Source organism: Nycticebus coucang, chromosome 18, assembly GCF_027406575.1.
Source record: "Nycticebus coucang isolate mNycCou1 chromosome 18, mNycCou1.pri, whole genome shotgun sequence".
NCBI lineage: Eukaryota > Metazoa > Chordata > Mammalia > Primates > Lorisidae > Nycticebus > Nycticebus coucang.
The window spans coordinates 60299363-60319494 of record NC_069797.1 but is presented as its reverse complement, the minus strand read 5'-3'; the positions used below and the strand labels follow the sequence as shown (position 1 = coordinate 60319494).

The 20132-nt window shown below is 45.2% G+C and overlaps 1 protein-coding gene across 4 annotated transcripts in view; it reads left to right on the top strand.

Moving 5' to 3' along the window:
* Window positions 1-20132, top strand: part of EFTUD2 (elongation factor Tu GTP binding domain containing 2) — a 47946-nt gene that overhangs the window by 17590 nt on the left and 10224 nt on the right. For all 4 annotated transcript variants that reach the window (XM_053568828.1, XM_053568829.1, XM_053568830.1 and 1 more), the window contains exons 7-14: window positions 308-343; window positions 2300-2390; window positions 4330-4412; window positions 6606-6772; window positions 11795-11919; window positions 15981-16044; window positions 16426-16516; window positions 18149-18284. In XM_053568828.1, coding sequence (XP_053424803.1) covers window positions 308-343; window positions 2300-2390; window positions 4330-4412; window positions 6606-6772; window positions 11795-11919; window positions 15981-16044; window positions 16426-16516; window positions 18149-18284 — 793 coding nt within the window. The remainder of the gene's footprint in view (window positions 1-307; window positions 344-2299; window positions 2391-4329; window positions 4413-6605; window positions 6773-11794; window positions 11920-15980; window positions 16045-16425; window positions 16517-18148; window positions 18285-20132) is intronic.

Genomic DNA, 20132 nt, shown 5'->3' with positions numbered 1-20132 from the left:
ACTACTCATAAGAATTCAGTGCATTTGATAGGATTTAGCTCTTTACCTATATACTTGGTCTTTACTGACCTTCTCTTCCCCACTCCCACCCCCCCAAAAAAACCTAAACTCCACACATTCAGGAGTGTTTCCAGCTGTGAGGGTACTGGTCTCATTGTCTGGAATTGCTGTGGGGACACCCTGCTGTCTTTAATCTCTTCTCCCCAGCAGAAACCCTTCAGCAGGGAGGTGGTAAGGGAAAATGATTGATGGTTTGTATGTAGAACAGTCTGAATTCAGGTGGTAATGACAGTTAATTTTTTTTCAGCTGTGCTATACTGACATCCTCTTTACAGAGCAAGAGGTAAGTGTGCCTTGAGAAATCAGATCGTTGAGTTTTATAGGGAACGTAGGGGAGCCTTTTATGATAGTGCTTTGGTCCAACCCCTACTTCTCTTTCTCCCTATCCCACATGCCTTATCTCCATGCTGCTTTGAGTCATCCCAGGATTGTAAACTGCAAAGAGATCTAGGTAGGCAAGCTGTAGGGTAGGAGGGGGCCCTCCTGTTCTTGACTGGACTTAATCTGGCCAAATAGGGCAAATAGTAAGAGGAGAGTCCTGCATTCATGCTGTAAGTTACATAGAAACTCAATATGGTTTTTTAAATGACATCATCCTTGAAGTCTGTAAGATGATTCTGTCCATATGATGATCTCTTTCTAAGAACAGCTTCTTTTTGAGAATGGGTTCATATGTCTTTGTGCTTCTCTTTGTCTTTGCCTCTAGAACTTTAGCACTTTGCCTCTGACCCCTATTTTTCCTTTATTTCTTTTTTGAGACAGGATTTAGCTCTGGTGCCTGGACTAGAGAGCAGTGGCATCATCACAGCTCAATGTAGCCTCAAACTCCTGGGCTCAAGGGATCTTCCTGCCTCATCCTCCTGAGTAGCTGGGACCATAGGGGCACACAACCATGCCTGGCTAATTTTACTGTCTTTCTGTAGAGACAGGTCTCGCTATGTTGCTCAAGCTGGTGTCAAACTCCTGGGCTCAAGCAACTCTAGCCTTGGCCTTCCCAAGTGCTAGAATTATACAAGTGTGAGCCACCATACCCCGCCTCTCTTCTTTATTTCTGTCCTTTTTTCCTAAATGACTACATGAAATGCTCAAGTACATAAGTTTGGTTAACAGAAAGAATTTGGAATAGTGCTGGCATGTGATAGGCAATGGGTGAATGTTAGCTATCATTGTTTTGTAATATATTTCTATAATTCTTTGGGGAGTTTTTTTGTTTGTTGTTTTGGTTTTGGTTTTTGTTTTTGTTTGTTTGCTTTTTGTTTTTGAGACAGTCTGACTATGTTGCCCTGGGTAGAGTGCTGTAGCATCACAACTTACAACAACCTCAAACTCTTGGGCTTAAGTGATTTTTTTGCCTCAGCCTCCCGAGTAGCTGGGACTACAGGCACCTACCACAATGCCTGGCTATTTTTTTTTGGTTGCAGTTGTCATTGTTGTTTAGCAGGCCTGAGCTGAGCTTGAACCCACCAGCCTCAGTGTGTGTGGCTGGCGGCCTACTCACTGAGCTACGGGCACTAAGCCTGTCTGGAGTGTTTTTAATATTCATTTTCTATTACAGCTTTTGTAATTTTTTTTTAATTTAAGAAAAACCGTAAAATGTCCCAGATTGTTTCTTTTTACTTTTAAGAAGCTCAGCAGTTACTTCTGTTTCCAATGTATGAGGAGGCTAAGATTTTAGGACTCTAAATAAATTCTCTGTTAAGGTTTAATACCGCTTTGCTTGTTGATTCGTTTTAGTATTTTTACATTTGAACTAACCGCCTCACCACCACCACCATAAATACTGTCTGGCTCCAAGATATTTTATCTTCCAGGTCATGATGGTTGAGACCTAGATAAAAATCACACCCATGGCTTGGCGCCTGTGGCTCAAGCAGCTAAGGCGCCAGCCACATACACCCGAGCTGGCGGGTTTAAATCCAGCCCGAGCCCACCAAACAGCAATGACGGCTGCAACCAAAAAATAGCCAGGCGTTGGGGTGGGCACCTGTAGTCCCAGCTACTTGGGAGGCAGAGGCAGGAGAATCGCTTGAGCCCAGGAGTTGGAGGTTGCTGTGAGCTGTGACGCCACAGCACTCTACCCAGGGGGACAGCTTGAGGCTCTGTCTCAAAAAAAAAAAAAAAAATCACACCCACTGAGAGAGACTCTGGTATAATTTACTAGCAATTGGCAAGCCCTAAAAGCAGAAGGAGCCTCTTATGTAGGAAGAAGTCTTGACCCTTGTCTTGTTGTGCCTTTCAGAGAGGTGTTGGCATCAAAAGCACTCCTGTGACGGTGGTCTTGCCAGATACCAAAGGAAAATCTTACCTCTTCAATATCATGGACACTCCAGGTAGGTAATTCCTTGACTTTTTACTAGTGGAAACTTATCCTATTGGGTATTTGTACTCCCACTTTCCAGAGCAGAACAGAGCAGGACTTCTTTGTTTTACATTTCCCTCACCTTCATTGACATAGTTTTCTTTTTTTTTTCTGAGACAGAGTTTCACTTTGTCACCCTCAGTAGAATGCTGTGGTATCACAGCTCACATCAACCTTCAGCTCTTGGCCTTAGGCGATTATTTTGTCTCTGCCTCCTGAGTAGCTAGGACTACAAGCACCCACCACAGCACCTGGCTATTTTTTTGTTGTAGTTAGCCCGGGGTCGGGTTTGAACCTGCTACCCTCGGAATATGGGCCAGCGCCCTACTCACTGAGCCACAGGTGGCACCTTGTTTTTTTGTTGTTTTTTTTTTTAATTGAGACAGAGTCAAACTGTTGTCCGGGGTAGAGTGCCGTGGCGTCACAGCTCACCGCAACCTCAAACTCTTGGGCTTAAGTGATTCTCTCGCCTCAGCCTCCCAAGTTGCTAGGACTATAGGCACCCGCCACAACACCTGGCTATTTTTTGTTGTTGTTGTAGTTGTCATTGTTTTAGCTGGCCTGGGCCGTGTTCAAACCCCTCAGTCTTGGTGTATGTGGCCGGCGCCCTACCCACTGATAGAGGCACCACTGACACAGTTTTCATTTTTAACTCTCTCCTTTGGTTAATTAGCAAGCACCATGCTCCAGGCCTCCTATTTACTTCTCTCTTTACTTTTCTCTAGAATATTTAAATTTTATAGAATCTTAATTCATTTATTCATTTCTTGCCTGTGCCAGGCTCTGTGCTAGCTGCTGGGCAGATAAAGGTGAGTGAGATCTGGTCCCTGGCCTTGGCACTCTCAGGCTTTTGAAGAAGACTAGTGGACATACAGATTACCATGGGAGTAGCACCTCTTGCCCTGTGGATGACTCTTTCTTTTATGGAGAGGATGTTTGACTGATTGGCCTTCATCACACCCAGTGCCCTGATACCTCTCCACACCTGTCCCCCACCGGCACCTTGCCAGGAGCCATCTCCTTTGAGTGGCACACCATGCTGCGGGCCTGCCCTTGCCCTTTGTTGTGTTCCCAGATTGGCTTACGGGGTTGATTAGATTAAGCTGGTGTGAGAGTATGAGCTCCTTACACCCTTTGGGAGAAGTACTTCTCTGTTTTTTATGTATGGAGGTCTCCTATATAAAAGCATAATGGGTTGTGCTCTGAGGCGCCAAGGTGGGTGGATTGTCTGAGCTCAAGACTTGGAGACCAGACTGATCAAGAGCAAGACTCTGAGACCCCATATTTACTAAAAAAAAAAAAAAACTAGCCGGGCATCATGGCAAGTGCCTATAGTCCCAGCTACTCAGGAGGTTGTGGCAAGAGGATCACCTGAGCCCAAGAGTTTGAGGTTGCTGTGAGCTATGATGCTACAGCACTCTACCCAGGCCACAGAGTGAGACTCTATCTCCAAAAAAAACAAAGGCTCAGTGCCTGTTGCTCAGCAGTTAGGGCACCAGCCACATGCACTGGGACTGGTGGGTTCAAACCCGGCCTGAGCCTGCTAAACAAACAACAACAAAAAAAGCCAGGCGTCATATTAGGTACCCCTACTCCCAGGTACAAGGGAGGCTGAGGCAAGAGAATCACTTAAGCCCAAGAGTTGGAGGTTGCTGTGAGCTGTGGCACTACAGCACACTACCGCAGGTGACATAAGACCCTGTTTCAAAAATAAATAAATAAATAAATAAATAAATAAGAAAGTAATGGGAGAATGTGACTCTAATGAGAGGAGTTTACACGCTGCAGGGAGCTTGGCAGGGGGTAAGGATATTTGGGGGTTCACAAGCTTTCTAATACCCTTCCAGTTACCCTTCAAATCAGTTGTGCCTCTTCCTGTACCAAATGGCAACTTTGCGTCTACTTTTCAGGACACGTGAATTTTTCTGATGAAGTCACAGCTGGCTTACGCATCTCAGATGGAGTGGTCCTTTTCATTGATGCTGCTGAGGGGGTGAGTCAGACTCAGCTGTCTTAGAACCTCTTCCACTGTTAGGTTCCACACACACGTACACACTGCCCAGAGCACGTAGGAGAGCTGAAAGCCAGAGAACATGAAAGTCTATGGGATTAAGACTCAGATTTGCGGGCGGCGCCTGTGGCTCAGTCGGTAGGGCGCCGGCCCCATATACCGAGGGTGGCGGGTTCAAACCCGGCCCCGGCCAAACTGCAACAAAAAAATAGCCGGGCGTTGTGGCGGGCGCCTGTAGTCCCAGCTACTCGGGAGGCTGAGGCAAGAGAATCGCTTAAGCCCAGGAGTTGGAGGTTGCTGTGAGCTGTGTGAGGCCACGGCACTCTACCGAGGGCCATAAAGTGAGACTCTGTCTCTACAAAAAAAAAAAAAGACTCAGATTTGCTCTGAAATTAGGACAGTAAATGAAGTTCAAGTGTATTTTCATTATGGGTTCCCTTGCTCCCTGCCCAGTGAAGCTCAAAATGATGAGACCCATTGTCATTCAGGAAACACAAAGATAAAAATGACAAATGTAAATAAAGGGAAGGAGGAGAGTATATTCATATAAATGGATTTTAAATGTTAATAAGTTTTTCTAAGAGATTGAAGTTAAAAGGGTATCTTTTGTTTCTAAATAGAGAGATTAAGTTGGCTAACTTCATTCATGTTGTCATTGGTGAAATAGCCAGCAGAGGGAGCCAAAATTATTATTATTTTTTTTATTGATGTCATTTTGGAATAATTTTAAAAAGTTACAAGAATAGATAAAGAATTTGCCCTCATTTGCTTTGTAATTCTCTTTCTGTACACATGTGTGTGTTTTCTCCTTGAACTGTTTCGCAATAAGATATTTTAGGGTGATGAAAATGTGTCAAACGGTCTATAAAACCAGTGCATGGTGCCCCATGATCGCATTAATGTACACAGCTATGATTTAATTAAAAAAAAAATCAATGAAAAGGGAAAAAGAGGAAATGATTGAAAAAAAGACTAAAGTATATGAAACACTGTCATAAAAATTATACATAAAATAATAGAAAAAGATTTTTAAAAAATATTTTAGGATGAATTTTTGCTTTTTTTTTTAGAATGCATTTTGTAAAAATGACATTCACTTGTAAGTACAGTTACCAAAAATCAGGAAATTTAACATTAATACAATACTGTTGTAGAGAGTTTTTCTACAGATCTCATTGAGTCTCTTTAATGGTACCAGTAATGTCCTTTATAGAATTTTCTACCTGGAATCCAGAGTAATACATAGAAGTTAGTTTTTCAGTGTGGCGCCTGTGGCTCAGTGAGTAGGGCGCCGGCCCCATATACCAAGGGTGGCGGGTTCAAACCCAGCCCAGGCCAAACTGCAACAAAAAAATAGCCGGGCGTTGTGGCGGGCGCCTATAGTCCCAGCTGCTCAGGAGGCTGAGGCAGGAGAATCACGGAAGCCCAAGAGCTGGAGGTTACTGTGAGTCTTGTGATGTCACAGCACTCTACCAAGGGCGATAAAGTGAGACTCTGTCTCTACAAAAAAAAAACACAGAAGTTAGTTTTCATGGCTCCGTAATATTCTCTTTGAACTGAAGCTATTCTTTAGGCTTTTGTAGTCTTTTATGACATTGGCACTTTTAAAGACTATGGGGTGTTTATTTTGTAGAATGTTTTTCAATTTGGGTTTGTCTAGTATTCCCTCATGATTAGGTTCACGTTATTTTGGGCAGGAATAATACATAACTAAGATTGTGTTCTTAAATCCATCATATCAGGAGATAATATGATGTCACCTTATCCCATAATTGGTGATAGTAACTTTGATTACTTGTTTAATGTGGGCTGGCCAGGTTTCTCCAGTATAAAGTTCCCATTTTCTTTTTCTTTTTTTCTTTTTTAATTTTTTTTGGAAACAGGGTCTCACTTTGTTGCCCAGGCTAGAGTGCTGTGATATATTAGCTCACAGCAACCTCAAACTTCTGAGCTCAAGCTATCCTTTTGCCTCAGCCTCCCAAGTAGCTAGGGCTACAGGCACCCACCACAATCCGCAGTGCTAGTTTTTTATTTTTAGTAGAGATGGGGTCTCACTCAACCTCTGAGCTCAAGTGATAAGCCTCCCAGAGTGTGCTAAAGTCCACAGGCATGAGCCACCACACCAGCCTGCCTTCTTTGCTGTTATCACCACCTTCTGAGCCTTGTGTTTCTCAGGTGATGCTGAATACAGAGCGGCTGATCAAGCACGCGGTGCAGGAGAGGCTAGCAGTCACTGTGTGCATCAACAAGATTGACCGGCTGATCCTGGAGCTGAAGCTACCACCAACCGATGCTTATTACAAGCTGCGCCACATTGTGGATGAGGTCAATGGATTAATAAGGTATAAGACTGGGAATAGATTTCCTGTCTGCAGAGACTCTGGTTTTTATAAATCTTTTTTTTTTTTTTTTTTTTTTTTTGTAGAGACAGAGTCTCACTTTATGGCCCTCGGTAGAGTGCCGTGGCCTCACACAGCTCACAGCAACCTCCAACTCCTGGGCTTAAGCGGTTCTCTTGCCTCAGCCTCCCGAGTAGCTGGGACTACAGGCGCCCGCCACAACGCCCGGCTATTTTTTGGTTGCAGTTTGGCTGGGGCAGGGTCTGAACCCGTCACCCTCGGTATATGGGGCCGGCGCCCTACCGACTGAGCCACAGGCGCCGCCCGTTTTTATAAATCTTAATTTTAACCCTGAAAATCTCTGGGAGTAACTGGTTATTTCTTGGTACCTGTTGATAAGCTGATTGGGCAAAGCTAGAGGAACGTTCTGGGTCACAAAAGGGTTTGACTCCACAGACTTGACCTTATTAACTCAGCATTTTGACTATTGGTGCAGCTTAACACAGCTTTAGTTTAGTATTGTGGTGAATACCCTGGGTTCTAGAATAGGTCTCATTTTCACCACAAACCAACCATGTAAAGTTGTACAGTTACTTAAGCTCAGTTTCTGCTTCTGTTAAAAAAAGGAAGGCTTGGCGTTCGTAGCTCAGTGAGTAGGGTGCCAGCCACGTACACCGAGGCTGGCAGGTTTAAGCCTGGCCCAGGCCTGCTAAACAACAATGACAACTGCAACCAAAAAATAGCCAGATGTTGTGATGGGCACCTGTAGTCCCAGGTACTTGGGAGGCTGAGGCAAGAGAATTGCCTAAGCCCAGGAGTTTGAGGTTGCTATGAGCTGTGACACTACGGCATTCTACCGAGGGCAACATAATCAGACTCTGTCTTAAAAAAAAGGAGGTGGGGAGGCTTGGTGCCTGTGGCTCAAGCGGCTAAGGCACCAGCCACATATACCAGAGCTGGCAGGTTCAAATCCAGTCCGGACCTGCCAAACAACAATGATGGCTGCAACCAAAAAAAAATAGCCGGGCATTGTGTTGGGTGCCTGTAGTCCCAGCTACTTGAGAGGCAAAGGCAGAAGAATTGCTTGAGCCCAGAAGTTGGAGGTTGCTGTGAGCTGTGATGCCACAGCACTCTACCCAGGGTGACAGCTTGAGGCTCTGTCTCAAAGAAAAGGGGGGGGGATTGTAATAGTACTTGCCTAATGAGATGTTAGAATAAATTAAATAGAGATTTGATGTTAACACACTTGGCACAGTACCTACTGAAAGGCAACTGATCACTGAAGAATGTTGCTGTTTTAACAGCTTACTTTTAAAAGTAAGCTGTTAAACCAGTAAGGAAGTAAGGAATTTAGAACTATTTACTGTGTTTCTGTGGATATACCTGCTTCTCAACAAGATATTAGGGCTCATGTTAGTAAGAGTGTGGCTGGGTGCAGTGGCTCATGAATATAATCCTGGCATTCTGGGAGGCTAAGGCAGAGATGATCACCTGAGCTCATGAGTTCGAGACCAGCCTGAGCAAGAGCAAGACCCCCATCTCTACTGAAAAATAGAAAAACTTGGGCGGCGCCTGTGGCTCAAGGAGTAGGGCGCTGGTCCCATATGCTGGAGGTGGCGGGTTCAAACCCAGTCCCAGCCAAAAACCACAAAAAAAAAAAAAAGAAAAACTTGGTGGGTGCTAGGAGTCCCGACTACTTGGGAGGCTGAGGAAAGAGGATCACTTGAGCCTAAGAGTTTGGGGTTGCTGTGAGCTATGATGATGCCACAGCACTCTAGCCTGGGCAACAGAGTGAAACTGTCTCAAAAAAAAAAAAAAAAAAAAAGACACCCTAGAATATAGTATCAAAGTGGCTTTGAGGGTGGCACCTGTAGCTTAGTGGGTAGGGCGCGGACCCCATATACCAAAGGTGGCGGGATCCAATCGGTCCTGGCCAGCTAAAACAGCAGTGGCAACTGTAACAAAAATAGCTGGTGTTGTGGAGGGTAACAAAAATAGCCGGTGTTGTGGTGGGCGGTATTGTGGTGGGCGTCTGTAGTCCCAGCTACTTGGGAGGCTGAAGCAAGAGAATCACTTAAGCCTAAGAGTTGGAGGTTGCTGTGAGCTGTGCGCCACAGCACTCTACTGAGGCGACAAAGTGAGACTCTCTCAAAAAAATAAAAAGTGGCTTTGAAACAAAGGTGCCATAAAATTTTTTTTGGTTTTTGTTTTTTGTTTTTTTTTTTTTTTTTGAGACAGTCTCACTATGTCATCCTCGGTAGAGTGCCATGGTGTCATAGCTTACAGCAACCTCAAACTCCTGAGCTTAAGTGACTCTCTTGCCTCATCCTCCCAAGCAGCTGGACTATAGGCGCCCGCCACATGCCCAGCTATTTTTATGTTGCAGTTGTCATTGTTTTCTAGCAGGCCCGAAACTGCTGGGCTCGAACCCGCCAGCCTCAGTGCATGTGGCCTGCACTGTAACCATTGTGCTATCGGTGCTCAGCCAAAAATTTTTTTTAATTAGCTGGGTATAGTGGCACATGCTTATAGTTTCAGCTATCTGGAAGACTGAGATAGGAGAATTGCTTGAGCCCAGGATTTTGAGACTGCTGTGAGCTATGATCATGCCACTATACTGTAGCCTAGGCAACAGAACGAGACTCTGTCTCTCTCTCTCTTTTTTAAAGGCTTATCTGCAGGCTGAAGGATGTACTGGATGACATCTTGAAGCCCTCATATGGGCCTCATCTTGAGAGGCTGAGGCAGGAGGACTGTTTCACTTGAACTCAGGAATTTGAGACTGCAGTGAGTTATGATCATGTCACTGCACTTTTGCTTGGGCAATAGACCAGACCCAGTCTCTTAAAAAAGAAAAAGCAACATAAACATATTATTTAGAAATCCGGAGGCAAATATTAAGGCAGCTTTTTTTGTTTTGTTTTGTTTTTGAGACAGAGTCTCACTTAGTCACCCTGGGGTTGAGTGCCGTGGCATCATCACTCACAGCAACCTCAAACCCTTGGCCTCAAGCAATTCCCTTGCCTCAGCCTTCCAAGTAGCTGTGACTACAGGAGCTCACCACAATGCCTGACTATATATTTTTTTTGGAAACAGGGTCTCACTTTTGCTGAGCCTGGTCTAGAACTCCTGAGCTCAGGCTATCCACCCACCTCAGGCCTACCAGAGTGCTAGGATTACAGGTGTGAGCCACTGTGCCTGGCATTAATACAGCTTTAAAAGAGTTGAAAGCAGTTCCCTTTGGGAGAGTATAATGTGGGGGTCCAGTGGGATAGAGGACTATTCCTTATAAGCCAATGCTTTTCTTTCTAAATTGAAAAGTTCCATAAAATAATATACCAGTAAGGCTAGGGTTGTGGATTCTCTGATTCTTGTGTACAACTGGTTTTCTTATAAATGTTAGTGACCTAAGGCCATCCATAGCTTCTGGATGGCTTTTTTTTTTATATAGAGGCAGAGTCTCACTTTACCACCCTCAGTAGAGTGCCATGACGTCACACGGCTCATAGCAATCTCCAGCTCTTGGGCTTAGGCGATTCTCTTGACTCAGCCTCCCAAGCAGCTGAGACTACAGGCGCCCGCCACAATGCCCTGCTATTTTTATGGTTGCAGTTTGGCCAGGGCCGGGTTTGAACCCGCTACCCTCAGTATATGGGGTCGGTGCCCTACTCACTGAGCCATAAGCACCGCCCCTGGATGGCTTTTTACAATTTTTTTTGGAGACAGTGTCTCACTGTTGCCCAGAGCGGAGTGTAGTAGTAGCATCATGGCTCACTGCAGCATCAAATTCCTGGACTCAAGCAATCCTTCTGCCTCAGCCTCCTGACTAGGTGGGACTGCAGGCACAGTCTACTATGCCTGGCTTATTTTTTCTATTTTTAGTAGCAAGGAGGCCTCCCTCATGTTCATGCTGGTCTCAGCCTGAGCTCAAGCAGTCTTCTCACTGCCTCATCCTTTCTCAAAGTACCAGGATTATGACATATAGGCATGAACCAGTGCACCCAGCCTTTTTTTTTTTTTTAAGACAGGGTCATGCTCTATTGCCTGGGCTAGAGTGAAGGGGTATCATTATAACTCAAACTCCTACCCTCAAATGATCCTCTTGCTTCAGCCCCCTAAGTAGCTGGGACTGCCGGTGCCCACCACCACACCTGGCTAATTTTTTCTATTTTTAGTAGAGATGCATCTCTCTCTGGGTCAGACTGGTCTCAAAGAATCGTCTCTGTCCTGGCCTCCCAAACCTGCATGGCTGTTTTTTGTTTTTTTTTTTTTTGAGACAGAACCTCAAGCTGTCGCCCTGGCATCACAGCTCACAGCAACTTCCAATTCCTGGGCTCAAGCGATTCTCCTGCCTCTGCCTCCCAACTAGCTGGGACTACAGGTGCCTGCCACAACGCCCAGCTATTATTTGGTTGCAGCCATCATTGTTGTTTTGGTGGGCCCGGGCTGGATTCGAACCTGCCAGCTCAGGTGTATGTGGCTGGCACCTTAGCCACGTGAGCCACAGGCACTGAGCCAGCTTTTAAGATTCAAAGTTTTAACGTGAATTTGTGAAACAAACCAACTAAAACAGAATAAGAACAAAACAGTGAGATGGGAGCAGATTTGCTTTTCTTCTTTTTCCTCTCTTTTTTTCTTTTTAGTGGTGTTCATGTCTGTTTATGTTTGTGAAAAATGAGATTTCTCTCAAATGTATTTCTGTCTTCCCACATTAGATTCATTTCCTGTGTTCCGGGGACTTTGTCTCTATCCTCCAGGTTTCCTCTTATCTGTCTGGTGTGGTTAACTTTTCCAGGATTGTGCAGAATGTTCCCAGCTCTGGGAAGTCAACTTGTTAGTGGTAATTAGGGAACAACTCCATCATGTCACTTTCTTGGACCGTGTTGACAAAACTGAGTGTCTTACGCAAGCCCCTCCAGAGGGCTAGAGAATGGCTATGACACTGAGTCCCCACCCTTCCCCCTTGGCTGTGTGTCAGGGCTGCTGCCCAGCCTGGCACTGTGCTCACCATGGTCTCTGTTTCAGCATGTATTCCACCGATGAGAACCTGATCCTTTCCCCACTCCTGGGCAACGTCTGCTTCTCCAGCTCCCAGTACAGCATCTGCTTCACGCTTGGCTCCTTTGCCAAGATCTACGCCGACACCTTTGGTGAGCACTGGCTGGCGGTCTGTCTCGCCAGCTTCCCCAGAGTCGTGTGTGCCTTTCCGGCTGAATAGCTTGGAAATTGGCTTCAAGTCAGAGTACCCTGCTGCAGGAGCGTTTTATCACCTGTTATTATCACATTCGTGGCTCCTTTTGGCCTGTAGACCCTTTCTTCAGGCTAAGTGGTTTCTTTTTTTTTTTTTTTTTGTAGAGATAGAGTCTCACGTTGTGGCCCTCGGTAGAGTGCCATGGCATTACACAGCTCACAGCAACCTCCAACTCCTGGGCTTAAGTGATTCTCTTGCCTCAGCCTCCCAAGTAGCTGGGACTACAGGCGCCCGCCAGCTATTTTTTTGTTGCAGTTCAGCTGGGGCTGGGTTTGAACCCGCCACCCTCAGTATATGGGGCCGGCACCTTACTCACTGAGCCACAGGCGCCGCCCCTCCATCTCTTTATCTCCCCAGTTATGTCAGATTCCGATAGGAATTAATGTACTGAGAGTCTTGTGTGTGTCAAGGGCTACACTTAGAGGGAGGTCGCTGTTACCCCCATTTTTGGAACTGAATAGACAGGCTCTGTGAGAGGTCTCACAACTGGCAGGCGCTGAAACTCTAGTGTTTCTGTTCTTGCCAGTCAATTGTCCTGCCATACTCTTGGTGTGGCTCCCTTTGCTCTTGTGGAAAAATGGGAATTAAAACTCATTCTTTTTTATACAAAAAGAAGTTGATATGTGCTCATTATAGAAATTAGAAAATACATTAAGGGAGGCGCCTGTGGCTCAGTGAGTAGGGCACCGGCCCCATATGCCAAGGGTGGCGAGTTCAAACCCAGCCCCGGCCAAACTGCAACAGAAAAATAGCCGGGCGTTGTGGCGGGCGCCTGTAGTCCCAGCTGCTCGGGAGGCTGAGGCAAGAGAATCGCGTAAGCCCAAGAGTTAGAGGTTGCTGTGAGCCGTGTGATGCCATGGCACTCTACCCGAGGGTGGTACAGTGAGACTCTGTCTCTACAAAAAAAGAAAAAAAGAAAAGAAATTAGAAAATACATTAAAATCTAGTCAAGAAATAAAAATTTAGGCTCGGCGCCTATAGCTCAGTGGCTGGGGCACCAGCCACATGCCCTGGAGCTGGAGGGTTTGAACTTGGCTCAGGCCTGCCAAACAATAATGATAACAACTACAACTAAAAAATGGCCAGGCATTGTGGCGGGCACCTGTGGTCCCAGCTACTTGGGAGGCTGAGGCAAGAGAATCCCTTGGGCCCAAGAGTTTGAAGTTGCTGTGAGCTGTGAGGCCACAGCACTCTGCCTAGGGTGACATGGTGAGACTCTGTCTCAAAAAAAAAAGGGAAATAAAAGTTTACCCATAGGGCAATGCCTGTGGCTCAAAGGAGTAGGGCACTGGCCCCATATATCGGAGGTGGCAGGTTCAAAGCCGACCCCAGCCAAAAAAAACTGCAAAAAAAAAAATTGGGCAGCGCCTGTAGCTCAGTGAGTAGGGCGCCAGCCCCATATGCTGAGGGTGGCGGGTTCAAACCCAGCCCTGGCCAAACTGCAACCAAAAAATAGCCGGGCGTTGTGGCGAGGCCTGTAGTCCCAGCTGCTCGGGAGGCTGAGGCAAGAGAATCGCATAAGCCCAAGAGTTAGCGGTTGCTGTGAGCCGTGTGACATCATGGCACTCTGCCGAGGGCGGTACAATAAAACTCTGTCTCTACAAAAAAAAAAAAATTTACCCATAACTTCAGTACCATAACCACTGTAAATATATATATATATATTTTTTTTTTTTTTGTAGAGACAGAGTTACACTTTTATGGCCCTCGGTAGAGTGCCGTGGCGTCACACAGCTCACAGCAACCTCCAACTCTGGGCTTAGGCGATTCTCTTGCCTCAGCCTCCCAAGTAGCTGGGACACCAGGCGCCGGCCACAACGCCTGGCTATTTTTTTGTTGCAGTTTGGCCGGGGCTGGGTTTGAACCCGCCACCCTCGGCGTATGGGACCGGCGCCCTACTCACTGAGCCACAGTGATTCCCTCTTTTTCTGTTTATTATATTACATAAATGAGATCATATTACATACTCATATACATATGCACATATACAACTGACCCTTGAATAATGTGGGGATTGGGGCGCTAACTTCCCTTCACAGTTGAAAATCCACATATAACTTTAGTCTGCAGCTACTAATAGCCTATTATTGACAGAAGCCATACTGATAACAGTCAATTAACATATTTTATATGTATCATATATTATATTCTTATAATAAAGTAAGCTACAGAAAAGAAAATGTTGCTAAGAAAATCATAAAGAATGGCTTGGTGTTCATAGCTCAGTGAGTAGGGTGCCTGCTACATACCCCGAGGCTGGTGGGTTCGAGCCCAGCGTGGGCCTGCTAAACAATGACAACTGCAACCAAAAAAATAGCCAGGCGTTGTGGTGGGCGCCTGTAGTCCCAGCTACTTTGGAGGCTGAGGCAAGAAAATCGCTTAAGCCCAAGAGTTTGAGGTTGCTGTGAGCTGTGAAGCCACAGCACTCTACTGAGGGCAACATAATGAGACTGTCTCAAAAAAAAAAAAAAAAGTATTTAACCTTTATCCAATAGGCAACAGTTAAGAGCAGTTTTAAATTGGGGCAGGTGAAATCTGCAAACTAATGAAAGATAGATGAAGGGGAAGATGGCATGCAGGATGGGCCACCTATTCCAGCGTTTTTACCAATACTTAGATATGTCATTGTGAGTATTGGATTAGTGTTACTGTGAGATTGAAAAGAAGAGATGGATTTGAGAGATACATTCTTTCAGTAAGCATTTATCAAACCTTTAAAATGTGCTAGTGCCCCATTCTTTTTTTTTTTTTTTTTTGTAGAGACAGAGTCTCACTTTATGGCCCTTGGTAGAGGGCCGTGGCCTCACACAGCTCACAGCAACCTCCAACTCCTGGGCTTAAGCGATTCTCTTGCCTCAGCCTCCCGAGTAGCTGGGACTACAGGCACCCGCCACAACATCCGGCTATTTTTTTTTGTTGCAGTTTGGCCGGGGCTGGGTTTGAACCCGCCACCCTTGGCATATGGGGCCGGCGCCCTACTCACTGAGCCACAGGCACCGCCTCCCCCATTCTTTTTTTTTTTTTTTTTAATTTGAGACAGAGTCTCACTTTGTTATCCTTAGCAGAGTTCTGTGGTGTCATAGCTCACAGCAACCTCAAACTCTTGGGCTCACATAATTCTCTTGCCTCAGCCTCCCAAGTAGCTGGGAATACAGGTGCCCTCCTCAATGCCTAGCTATTTTTAGAAACGGGGTCTCGCTCTTGCTCAGGCTGGTCTCGAACCCGTGAGCCCCAGCAATCTACCCTCCTTGGCCTCCCCAAGCACTAGGATTACAGGCTTGAACCACTGACCTGGCCTAGAGCCCGATTCTTGTGAGTATTCAAAAAGTTCATTCCCATGATTATAAGTTCAGTGATTAAACTGTGTGGAAAGTGTGGCAATGGAGGGGGTAAAAGGTACAATGGTTCACAAAGAAATTAAAGTTTCAAGAACGAATAATATGGGGAGGAGGGGGAGATTTGGTAATTTTAAAAAGTGAGGAAGAGTAAGATTTTCAGCTTGGATGAAATGCCAGTGGTAGCCTTACAAATAAATGGAGATAGACAAGTCTGAGGATGAATGTATGTTCCCTTTATGCCATCTGAGACGAGACTTCTGGGTAGAAACGTCCAGGAGATAGTTGGTGATGTTAGTTTTCTAGTTAAATGTTCTTGTAGGAGCTCTTGACTTGGAACATGTCATGTTTTAAAATCCTGATCGATTGGTGCAGTCTGACTAGGATTAACAGTTACAGTAAACCTGAGTTCTCCTTCTGGCTCCATCCAGAACAGCCTCGCCAGCTTTGGGCTAGCACTGTCTTTTGTGCCTCAGTGTCTCTGCCTGCCTTGCTAGAAGGAAATGTCTGGCAGGAACATGGTGCTAGAATTCCTCAGCTATGAATGAACCCCTTGTGGCATCTGAAACAGAATTTTGAACAAACGCTTTGCTAGGTAGATTATAATTATGTGGCTTCTCCATAGGTGACATTAATTACCAGGAATTTGCCAAAAGACTCTGGGGTGACATCTACTTCAACCCTAAGACGTAAGTGGACTGTGAGACATGACTTTGGAGGTGTGATCCTTTTTCCCCTAGTAAGCATGAACAAATAGAGAAAGAGTTCCTAAGATTAAAACTTAACTTTTTTCTTACACATAAACTACCATCTTTCCTCCCTAATAGGGCTGACATCGTAAGTTCTAATCGGGTAAGAGGCTGTTTCTCCTGAGGTCCCACAGTGCAGCTCAGGCACACAGGAGAGTCATAACCATGTTTCTTCTCAGGAATCTCTTTGGAAACTTTACAGTCATGCTCACATTCCTCCCCCAGGCTCTTGCTTAGATTCAGAACTGAAATAACAGTCCCTTGGGGTCAGTGACACTGCTTTTTCCTTCCTGAGTCATTCAGAATTCTTTTCCTCTTTAGGCGAAAGTTCACAAAAAAGGCCCCTACCAGCAGCTCTCAAAGAAGCTTTGTGGAGTTTATCTTGGAGCCCCTTTATAAGATCCTTGCTCAGGTGAGTGTCAGGCCACTGGGTTCACATCTGCTGTTCTAAGCACAACATAGAAAAGACTTCCCTCTGCCCCTAAGCTGCTCAGGTTTATATTCCTAAGTACGAGCGAGGTTGGTTACCAATTGTTTATTAAGTAATCATCTTCTAGATCTCGAACACTACACTACTTCAAGTGTTGTTGAAATCTGAGGAAAGGGAGAAGGCACAAAAGACAGAAAGAAAGAAAAGGTATATAACCTAGGGAAAGTTTGGGACAGATATTAACTGTTCAGAATGTAGCACCTTCGAGGCCGGGTGCAGTGGCTCATGCCTATCTAGCACTCTGGGAGGCTGAAGAGGGTGGATTGCTTGAGCTCACGAGTTCGAGACCAGCCTGAGCAAAAGCGAGACCCTGTCTCTACTAAAAATAGAAAAACTGAGGCAAAAGGATTGAGCTAGAGTTGGAGGTTGCTGTGACCTATGATGCCACGGCACTATACCCAGGGCAATAGCTTGAGACTCTTAACAGAAAAAAAAAAAAAAAAAATGTAGCACCTAATCACATCAGTTATGGGAATTTAACTTACAGATAAAATTGTGAAAGTCTTCCAGGTTATTTATATAAATAAAGATGTTTATGTGGCAATGTTTATGAAATAGGAAAAGAAAAAAAATTGGATTAAATTAAATGTTTATCAATCATGTTCATCAATCTGATTAGATCAATTCTAGTACAGCCTATAGAATGAAGTATTTTGCAGCCATGAAAAGAATATGTTTTTTTTTTTCATGACTGTTCTGGTATGTGTGTACTCAATGTGATGTTTGTCAGATTGAAAAGATGTATCAGGAAGTGGTAAGGATATAGTTAAACTTGTGGAATACTGTGAAGAAAAGAATTTAACGTTACGTTTATATGGATTTGTGCTACCTAAAAAACAGGACTAGGACCAAAAGGGTAAGTAAAAATGTTGTCTGGGAATTTTCAGACTTTTCTCCCAAGACAGTAATAAAATATTCAGGTGTTTAATAAGCATTGTGTATAGTGGACACACATACACAAAATATGTGTGGCCATTCCAGCTGGCCATTCCACACAAAACAGCAATAGCAACAAGACAAAGTAATGAGCTGATTTATTAGTGCTGAAAAATACTTAGTATCTCATGGCAGACAGGAATGGATTAATAAAAGTAATTTATGGAACATGCCTCAGTAGAGACCTTGAATCTGCTGAGGATGATTTAGCTTGGCCTTATCCCCACAAGATGGTCTGCTAGGTGACCTTTTTTGGTTCCTTCCAGTGATCGTCCAAATCTGAGAAGTCTAAATACAGAGAAGTGAGGGATTTCCTCAGTGGGGTGAGAGGCTACTTTTCAGCCGCTAGGGGGGGCAGCACTGACAGTGATCAATTTGAGTGCTTGGATTATTGGCTGGTGTGTGGGGATTTAACCAATTCAGCTTCACCCAGGTTTGATTTGAAGAGTAGGTATCAAAGATCCACTGAAACTAAACTGTTGTCCTTGCCAAGATCTCTCTGTAGAAAAGAAACTGGTGCAGGAGCTCTTCAAATTGCCCTTTGCCCTTCCTTTGTCTTCTGTAGCACCACACTGGGGCTGTCTCTGCCCAGCTGAGTGATATCTGGTATCTTCACAGGTTGTGGGTGATGTGGACACCAGCCTCCCAAGGACCCTAGATGAGCTTGGCATCCACCTCACCAAGGAAGAGCTAAAGCTGAATATCCGTCCCCTGCTCAGGCTGGTCTGCAAAAAGTTCTTTGGTGAATTCACAGGTAATAAAAAGCTCACGGCCCCTTAGCACTGCCACCTTCATGTCCTGCCATTTGTGTCACGGCAACTCTTCCATACCCTGCACTGATGATCAGAAAGCTGGGACTCTTAAACAAACTACAGGTTGGAATGTAGAATGCCTGTATTTTTTTCTAGCTTGCTTAGGAAAGCAAGTGGATGGTACCAAAAATGCTATATATTAGGAACTAAAGGAAGGCTGGGTGCAGTGGCTCACATCTGTAATCCTAGCACTCTGGAGGCTGAGGTGGGAGGATCCCTTGAACTCAGAAGTTTGAAACCAGCCTGAACAAGAGCAAGACCCCATCTCTACCAAAAATAAAAAAAATTAGCTGCGCATACGAGTACACACTGTAGTTCTAGCTACTTAGGAGGTGGAGGCATGAGGATTGCTTTCCCCAAGAATTCGAGGTTGCTATTCTAGGCTGATGACACTGTACTCTAGCCTGAGCAACAGAGCAAGACTCTGTTCCCCTCCTCCCCCAAAAAAAGAAAAGGAAAGGAAAAAAAAAACAGGAGCAGTGAAGTGAAGAAGAGGGGGAGGTAGACTCTGAGGTTCTGGCTTACTTGCCAGGAGGCTGTCAGGAAGGTGGATGTTTGGGTCATGTGAAATGTTGGAAAACACTAGGCAAAAACTAGAGAGACTTGGGTGAGTTACACAGAAGGCAGGTGAAATAGTAAAAAGAGCGTTGGAACTGAGTCTTTTTTTTTTTTTTTGCAATTTGGCTGGGGCCAGGTTTGAACCCACCACCCTCAGTATATGGGGCTGGTGCCCTACTCACTGAGCCACAGGCTCCCCCACTTGAGACAGAGTCTTAAGCTGTCGCCATGGGTAGAGTACCGTTGCATCATAGGTCACAGCAACCTCCAACTTTTGGTTCTCAAGCTATCCTCTTGCCTCATTTTTTTGTTTTTTTTTTTTTTAATAGAGACAGGGTCTCACTTTTTGCTCAGGCTGGTCTTGAACTTGCGAGCTCAAGCAATCCACACAACACAGCCTCCCAGAGTGCCAGTATTATAGGCATGAGCCACCACGCCTGGCCTTGGACTCGAGTCTTGAGCCTGTCCTGGCCTTGGCCATGCCATGGGCCAACCCTGGTCTAGCCTACTAATATTTCTGAGACTCATTTCTCATCTATAAAATAAGATCGATAGAAAAGGTGATGGTGGGCGGCGCCTGTGGCTCAGTGAGTAGGGCGCCGGCCCCATATGCCGAGGGTGGTGGGTTCAAGCCCAGCCCCGGCCAAACTGCAATAAAAAATTAGCCGGGCGTTGTGGCGGGCACCTATAGTCCTAGCTGCTCGGGAGGCTGAGGCAGGAGAATCACGTAAGCCCAAGAGCTGGAGGTTGCTGTGAGCTGTGTGACGTCATGGCACTCTACCAAGGGTGGTACAGTGAGACTCTGTCTCTACAAAAAAAAAAAAAGAAAAGGTGATGGCTAAGGATCCTCTCAGCAATCTCTGGTTCTAAGTCTAATGGGTATTTGGTGTCTGAACCTCCAAATTGCGTAGTTTTAATAGCTCATTCTGGCCTTCTCACCATGAGATACCAGTTAAAGGCACACATGCCTATCCCAGTGTGCCAATGCAGGTTTTCTCTTGTATGGCTTATTAATCTATTATGTAAACCAGGTAACTTATTGAATAGAAACGTGGTGTTTCTCAAAGAAGAGTCAACTTGGGGATTGTTGTAAGTAGATCTAGAAAGAAGAGATGGGTTTCTTATTTAGCTCAATGATGAATAGTAAATGCTTATATTCAGTAAAAGTTCCTGGATTAGGCTTGGCGCCTGTAGCTCAAGCGGCTAGGGCACCAGCCACATACACCAAAGCT